The sequence below is a fragment of the Geospiza fortis genome, unplaced genomic scaffold (genome assembly GCF_000277835.1).
Source record: "Geospiza fortis unplaced genomic scaffold, GeoFor_1.0 scaffold208, whole genome shotgun sequence".
NCBI lineage: Eukaryota > Metazoa > Chordata > Aves > Passeriformes > Thraupidae > Geospiza > Geospiza fortis.
The window spans coordinates 43,003-51,830 of record NW_005054468.1 but is presented as its reverse complement, the minus strand read 5'-3'; the positions used below and the strand labels follow the sequence as shown (position 1 = coordinate 51,830).

The 8,828-nt window shown below is 42.6% G+C and overlaps 1 protein-coding gene across 1 annotated transcript in view; it reads left to right on the top strand.

Moving 5' to 3' along the window:
- The first annotated feature begins 7,640 nt into the window (after positions 1-7,640).
- The window catches only part of PCSK1 (proprotein convertase subtilisin/kexin type 1), a 29,188-nt gene continuing 28,000 nt past the window's right edge, over positions 7,641-8,828 (top strand). Inside the window, 1 exon segment of the mRNA XM_014309925.2 lies at positions 7,641-7,658. Coding sequence (XP_014165400.1) covers positions 7,641-7,658 — 18 coding nt within the window.

Here is an 8,828-nt window from a genome sequence, read left to right as displayed (position 1 = left end):
AGACTTCTTCTTCTTTTGGGACTTTCCTCAAATACAGGATGAGATTAAAACATCCAGTGTCACATGAAGCTGGTACTTTTGTAGGTGACAAAGGAAATATTTCTTAGATAACTGGCAGACATTGTGTGGAATGTAACATAAAAAAAAAAAACCAAACCAAAACAACAAACAAATCCAAAGAGATGGGTTCAGGTTACACAGTAAATTCAGAAATGCCAATACACATATCTAGGAGTAGTTTTCCTGCCTGCTTAAAGCATGTACCACCAACACTGTTCACCGCTTCTTGGACAGCTCCTGGTTCTGCTTTGCTTGTGGGGGATTTAATCCCTTCCATGTGGCAGCACAGGATGCTGACACGCTACAGGTGGGGAAAGGATCTCGTGTCTCCTCTTGGCTCCCCTGCCTTTCATTGCAAATGTTATAAATCCCAAATCTCAACAGGCACATTGCCTTTGTGATAATTTATAGATGTTGATGACACATTTTAGTGGGCTGACACCATCCAGGCATCCAGGCATCCACCCTGCCTTTCACTCATTCCCTTTTGCTGGGGAGGAAAAAATTCAAAGGGAGGGGAAGAAAGTCATAGGTTGAGATAATGGAGTTTATTAAGCAACACAAAACCTGCCCATGTAAGCAAAGCAAAATAAAGGATTCATTCAGTAATCCCACTGGCAGGCAGATGTCCAGCTGCTTCCTGAGAAGCAGAGCCTCAGCTTGGTTAATGGCCACTTGCAACGACAAATGCCATAATCACCAACATCCCATCTTCCTCCGCCTTTCCCTGAGCTTTTATGCTGAGCCTGATATCACATGGCATGGGATAGCCCCCAGGTCAGCTTGAATATCTCCATGTCCCCTCTTAACTTTCATCCCACTCCCAGACTGCTTGCTTCGGAACAGGGTGGAGGAAAGAGAGAGGAAACCTCAGTGTGGGGCGAGCAGCACAGCTCACAGCAATGCATCACACACATGGTGCCACGAGGAAAATTATCTCCATCCCAGCCAGACAGAAGCTAAAAAAGCTTTCCCCTTCACCCCTTCAGCCCTTCACCTCTTTACCCCTTCACCCCTTCAACCCTTCACCCCTTCACCCCTCCATTTCTGACTCTACCTCCTCCCACCCAAGCAATGTGAGGCAATGAGGAATGAGGACTGTCATCAGTTCATAACATTCCCTCTGACACTCCTTTCTCCTCACACTTCCCTTCTGCTCCAGCACAGACCTTTTCCCTGGGCGGCAGCCCCTCAGATAAGCCCATGCCAGTGTGGGTTCTTTCCATGAGCTCCTGACAGAGAATGAGCCCCTGCACAGGCGCCTTTCCCACGCCAAAATATTCCTCACACCAAAATATTCCCCACACCAGAACAAAAGCAATGCCATCACAACACCAACAAAAGTGGCCAATTTACAAACATGATAAAACTCCAGTGCTGGGCCCCTTGCAACATTGCAACAATAAAATATTCCCCACAATCATCCCACTCTTCTGACTGTTTCCAGTCCAAGTTTGGTTCACTAACTCTCCCAATTGCTTGTCTTTATCTTAAATCCCTGTCCAGGTCCTTTCTCTTTCTAACTGGAGGGAAAAAGCAGATCCAGGTGCCATCCTCTTGTTCTTCCTGCTGCCCAGGAGGAGGGCATGAGAAAGTGAGATGGTGAAGCCACCTCTACATTGAAAGCCCATGAGCAAAAATTGCAGGGGAAGACAGCTGCTCAGAAGGGATCCCTTCTTCTGTATGGATTGATGGCAGGGTCCCTGCCCCAACCATGCCCCTCCAAGGGTGCTGAATGCTGGGAAAGACACAGCCAAGTCCCAACAGGGTGGTGAAGAGACTTCTCAGAAGACCTCTTGGTTTCAGAAATCTCCCAGAGATCATCAGGGCCCATCAGGGCAGCTCCATTTGCTGTGGCACAGGACACTTAGTCACAGGATCATGTATTTCAGCCCACGAAGTGGGAAGCACAGGTTTTCCTTCTTATCTCTGCTTCTCACCAACCTACCCTTATTTTCAAGCAGTAATAAATTATTGTCAATTAAATTTAATTAGTTAAATGAAATTAATTTCCCTCAAGTCGTATCTGTTTAGCCCGCAACAGTAATTGGCAAGTAGGGATCTCCCTGTCCTTGTCTCAACCCATGAGCTGCTGCTGTTGCTTATTTCTTTCCCACCACCCTTTGGGGAAGGATGAGGGAGAAAGCAGCAGGGTGGAGGCCTGGCAGGCAGTTCTGGCCATCCCACCACACATATGAAGGCATTTAATAACATTGTACCATTAGCACTTAATACTCTTTTTATTTAGGGTGACACCTTGGGGTTTTCTGTCATTTTGGGCCTATATTTCCTGTGGTGCAGAAGGTTTTTGAAAACTCCTCTGGGAAACCCCCTGGGGAAAGGATTCAGCAGTAGAACAGATGCAGGGCTCAGCACAGCAAGAGCCAGGCATCATTAATGGGATGAGTGTGTCCATGATATAAAAGAAAAAAACTTGGCATTCCTTTCTGGGTCCAGGAAAAGTCTCTTCTGAGGAGACAGTAGAACCTGGAGTTCCTGGATGAACCTTCCATGGGACAGATTTAGATGGAGAGGTGCATGACCATGTGTTGTGGAAAACCTCTGAATTTGCTGCTGCATCTTTGAAGCATTTTCTAAAATGCATACCCTACCCTTAAAAATGGTGTTTGCTTTGGCTGCCACAGGACTGGTGAAAATGCTTCCAACCACATGCATGACACACAAACAGAAGGACTGGTTTTGGGTGTTTATCAGCTTTGGATGGGGCTCAGTGTTTTCATTTGAAATGGCATTGCTTTATCACAGCTGAACCTAGACTCAAAGAATATTTAAAGAAATATTTTCCAGCTGTCGCTGGTACCTCAGTAGCCCAAACTCCTGCACCTTTGAAGCCAGATTGAAAGAATTTGATGGAAAGCAGTGCTTGAGTTATTAGATAAAGGTAAACAAGCAGCCCTTGGAAGCATCCAAAAACATCAAAAAACACCCAAAATCATGGATGTCCCCCAGCAGGGCAGCTTGTGTAGCACAGACATTTGAGATACTGCAAAACCCAGGCACAGGCCTGGCTTATCTGCAGCCTGATGCTGTATTGGCCAAACCAACATGTTTTGATTTCAGTATGAGGATGGTTAGACTTATTCCTCATTCGGATTATACAAGCCAAAGTTAAGTCATTTAGGCAGTGAAATGATGAGGAGAGGAATTTGATGCTCTATGAAGAAATTAGACCAATTTTAAGCAAGTTTAGGGATGTAGCTGAGTGGTGGGCTTGACAGTGCTGGGCTGGACTTAAGGATCTTTTCCAACGTTGGTCATCCTCTTCTGTTCTGTGATTCTTTTTTCTTGTCTGTGTATATTATAGACCCAGTACTGGCTTTGGTAAGGAGCACTGGCAATTTAGTTTCTCCCATTTTTCTTTAGCAAGACTAGCTTTCCTGAAAGAAAACAAGAAAGCTTTCCTGAAATTTTAACCTAAAATAATCTGGTTTTTTTACCCACTCATTACTTTTAAAAAAAGAGAAAAGGACAAGCTATTTTTTAAATGTAGGTTTTTATATAGCTCTGAATGGGCTTTAATCTGTTTTTCCATGTATTTTTTCTCTTCTCTCATGTATTCATGCTCTTTGTTCTTTCCGGTCCTTTCTGTTTCATCCTACTTGAAATGGAACATGAGGAGGAAGAACACAGCATAAGAGCCATTTAAAATAATTAATCAATGTACTTAGTCTTCTAAAAATACTCATACAAAACCACCCCCTTAAAAAATAAACATGTAACTAAAACAGTAATTTTGAATTCTCAGAAATGTTTTCAACAAGGCTAAATATTAATTATGCTGTTATTAAAATAAATCAACAACAGATTTATGAATATATTCGTCCTTCTATAGGGATTTATTGAAGAGCTTGCAAGCGAGTAGAATAAAATCATCACCATAAATAAAATATTATTACAAATGTAACACAGGTATGAAGAAATTTAAATTGTCAGGTTTGCAGATAAAAGTGATGAAATGTTTCCTTAAAATATTTCCTTAAAAATAAAAATTAAAATAAAATAAATAAAATAAACATATTAAAATAAATAAAAATAAAAAGAAAGTATTTCCTTAAAATATTTCCTTAAAATATTTCCTTTCTTTGTTCACTTCTTCTATCAAGATTAAAAAAAAAACAAACAAAAATACAAGCCCCAATAATACCTCTTTCTATTGCCATCAGTAAAACACTTGAGTTGGACTTTGTTCTTACCAAATAGGGAGATTATTAACATTTCCATGAGGGCATCCACCTCTCCTACTGTCCCACCCATGCCTTTTCTCAGGGCTTTTTTGCTCGGGTTGGCTTTGTAGAGCAAACAGACCCATCCAGGTGGCCACACATGGGTGGTTGTTCCCCAACTGCTTCCTGCTGGCCCCGGGTGGCTCCTGGTGTCATTAGAGCCCTTGTTCAACCACGTGTATGGCCAGGAGGGCATGTTTGTGCTTCATTTGTACAGACATGATTAGCTTCTTCCCAGGGCTTGTCTGCTGTAAAACTGGAAATGTGTCATGGGCTATTACCCAAGCAAATGTAATGCCCCCAGAATAAATATGCCCCGCAAGCTCGCAGGCTGTAATTGATGGGAAAACAGGTGTTCCCCCTTATCCTCTGTGATTGCCTGCACATATGGCCTCTTTTATACCGTCTTCCAATTGCTTTGTAGTGCTGGCTCCTGCAGAAAAAGAAATAGTGTTACTGTAAAAGAGTGGATTTCAAGAGTGTTCTTCGGTCCACAGCCAAATTAAATACAAGCAGCACAGCCCTTTTTAGTATTTAACTAATTAAACTGCAGCAGCCACCACAAGCACTTCAGGCATCAAACTGCATTTCCAGCTACTCTTGTTTTAAAATGTGGTGCTCTGACTTTGCAAATTAAAGCTACATATAACACAAATTCCCATTTGAGTGGTGTTAACATCCTCAAATTGGACCCTCCAAATAGAAACAGTAAAATATTATCAGCTCCCGGTTGGTTTTATACCTCACAGGCTGAAGTTTTGTGTTGGAAAAAAACATTTAGCTCCCAACAGCTGTGTAAGACCTACTGGCCTTGCAGTGTTAAAACCAGGAAGATTTTGGAATGCGGCACAGGCAGAAATGTCAACGGTCCCTTTATATAACAGATTTTTTTTCTCCTGGGTGAATGCGCTTGCAGGAGAAATAAAAGAAGAAAGGTGGCTGAACAGCTGGAGGGCCACCCTTAAGAGGTAAAGGCTGGTGATACCCAGCAGCCAAGATCCTTAGTCTAGGACTGGGCTGAATGTTGATCCCTGTGCTTTGATCTGTCCCACCCAGCACGTGTCTCTGTCTCTGCATCACTCTTCCTGTCACAGCAAGGCTTGCAGGTGGACAGGAAAAGTCTCTGCTTCAGTTGTCTGTGGTGGTAGAAGATTCCCAGAGTCAAGACCTGGTCTTATCTCTCTCTGTCAACCCAGCAGTGTGTGCAGGGACTCAGTAACATGTTCAGGATATGCTCTTTGTGCTCCCTAAACACACTTATTTTAGTTTCTCACAGAGAGGGTTTATTGTTTACCCATCAAGAGCTACCAGTATTTTAACCTAAATTCCGCTTACATATTGAAAGCAAGCTCTGTGGGTAGACAAAATATGCTTGGCTTGATCTTACAAAATCAAATGGACTGATCAAGACATGACATCAGAGATTAATCTTCTGTCTGGCTTTTACATTGTCACTGATCTAAAAGGAAATGTCATTTACATAATACCTTTCTTCATCCAAAATATACTTGCAAAAAAACAAGATGATAAAACAGCGGCATCCTACTGAGCCCCTTTGAATTTTCTGCAGATAAACATGGTGCTTTTACCTGCCTTTCGTTTTCCTTATGTCCTGCTCCTGTTTATCTCTGCTCTTTCCTTAATTGCCTCAGCAAGAACACAGTCGCTCCTCTTCTACAAGGTGCACGAAGAAGAAGAAGAAGAAATGCATCTTTCTCACTTTATCCCTTCCTGGGGTACTTTAATTTCTCTGACAGCTTTCTCAATTCACAGCTTGCAGAGTTTCATGCCTGTGCTTCCCACCTCTGTAAAAGACAAATTTCACAGAGCTCTGGCCACTATTCAGAGGTGCTGAAGCTCCTGAACTCCTCCAGCTTTCCCCACTGCACAGTTCTGACTGAAGGGATAGGTTTGTTGGACATCAGTGTGGAGGTGGTGAAGCCACAGGGCAGCAGCTGCAGAAAGTGATATTCCCCACACCAGGAACAGGTGTCTGGAGAGGTGCCATGGCAGCCAGCAGAGAGCTGGGCTCCAGATTATGGACTTGAACTTTGAATAAGGATTACCAGGTTTAAATATGTTATGTCTACTAACAAGCAAGGAAATGGGGTGTGTAAGTACCTGGCTTTTCCCTTTTCATGGACAGGTCTTTGAAGGATCAGAAATGTGGGTAAAAAAGACACAGCAACAACCTCAAATATTTGCATGCCTTTTGACAGTAAGGAAGAAAAACCCACTCAGGTAAACTCCTGGCCCTTGTAACTTAGGATTTCATCCTCGGTGTTACATGCTGTATTGGTAAATATCTTACCTATGTGCAAAGAATATTATGCCCTAGGTCTACAGGGGTATATTTCTGCTTGGGGAATGTAATGATTCCCACTGAAAAAAGCCTCTGCACCAGATCCTTACTGGGATGTGGATCCCCTGGAAGCAGGTCTACCTTGAATTCCATGTTAAACTGAAGTTATAAAGAAGAAATAATATTTTCATAACCAGCCTTGTTTCAGATCTTACACTCAGATAGAATACCATTGGGTGCAGTAAGGACTAAATAAATATTTCACTGATAAACAACAAGCCTAAATTGTTTATGAAGCATAAAACAATTATCTTTGACTCCACCTGATGCTGCTGAGCAAGCTGTTCCTATTTATTGTGCTATTATTAGATGGGAATTTAGTGCATTGGACAGCATCTTTCCTGAATGGATGACATAACAAAGTCCATGTGGCACAGACTCATTCTCCAGCACAATTCAGAACTCTGTACACAGCCCATCATCCTGCATGGAAGGATTTCCTAAAAACCAAACACGTGAATGAATTTATCATTTAGAAAAGAGTGCCTAGACTTTCAAAACACTCCTGTGGATATAGATGTTCTGAATACTACTTAAAGACTTGAGGATATAAATTGTCATTATATGTACATATGACTCAGATTTAATTTCTGTATGGAGACAATATTTCTGCAGAGTTCCTTAACACAAAATGTAGCAAAAAAGCCATGCCAGTTTGCAGTGTCAGTGATGAGAAATGAGAGGTAAAAAAGCAGTTTGTGTTACCACTGGTGGTAACACTCATACAGGGAAAAAGCCACATGGAATCAGAAATTGCTTGGTGAGGTGGCCACATTTAAATAAAGCCTCAGAAACAATTCTAAAAATGGCACAGAGGGATCTTTAAGGCATCTGTCCAGGAAAGTGAAGAAATTATATTTTTGGCAGTGAACACTGAGAAAACCATGCAGAGAATAAAATAAATTAAAATGAACAGGAACCGCATGCCCTGGTTGCTGCCTCAGCTTTGGTGAACCTTGACCTGTTGTCGCACCATGTTGCAGAAAGCAAATGTGGGTGAGCAAGAGGATGGTGTTCCAGTGCCATTTTATCAGTGTTCTATTCTATATCAATATTTATTTATATTCTCTTGGCATTTCTAGTACACTTACTACACACTCACCCTTTCCCCCTCTCATGGATCCATTCATATTCCTGTTATTTGAGGCTCCTACTCTTACAGCTGGCAGAGCAGTGTCAGTGATTGCAGTCCCCTGATCCCTGTGGGTCCATGGGAGATGCCCAGAGCCATATCCACTCTTGTGGTGATGTCTGGGAATGAGATGTCGGACGCTGAAGCAATGACCTTTTAAAATATTTTCCTCTCCTCATTGTTTCATATTTATGTTTTGGTTATTTTCCCATTTTAGAAGCCAGTAAAGAGCAAGGCAGGCATATCTGTCACTCCATAATAAATGGAAGGAAGCACAGTATTAGAGCACAGATCTAAAACCAGCTTGCTAAAATTTATAGTTAAAAAGTTGGAAGAATCAAGAAATGAAATATAGCGCATCATAAAGTGAAGATGCTAAAAGGTTCAGTTTCAGGGGCAAAGGGCATTTAGAGAACATCCGGAAAGTTTTAGAAGCATTTTCTAGCACATGAAAAGACAAGGAAAAGGTAGAGGGAATGTTAAATAAAACTGAAGGGGCTGGGGAAATGCAGATGCAAAATGAAAATGTGTAAATAACTGTTTAACAAATTAAAGTAATCGTTGAAAAAGTGCAACGTGCAGACCACTGGACGCGATTAAAAGAAAAAAAAATGGAAATTATTCTTAAACGAGAAATTGTACAAAATTAATAACTGTATTTGAGGATAAACATATTTGCCCACCATCACCAGGGTGGGCAGGATGCCCATTAATGCAGCACGTCTGTGGTGTGCCAGAGGTGTCGGGGGACAAGGCACGGTAATCACGCTGTGCCGCCCGGTGTGTCCCGGGTTAGAAGCCAAATTAAACAATAAATGCTAAATTCACCTCGCTGTGCCCTCGCACCGAGGCGAGAGGGGGCAGAAAACCCACCCGCGACGGGATGGGTGCGAGGGGCGGGCGGGGTCCTTGCTCCTGCTTCACCTCGGCTCGGGCTCGGTCTCACCGACCCCCTACAACGATGGAAAAGATCGCGCACCGGCACCGACCGACCCTCGGGGACCAGACCCCGCATCCCCCGTCCCGCCGA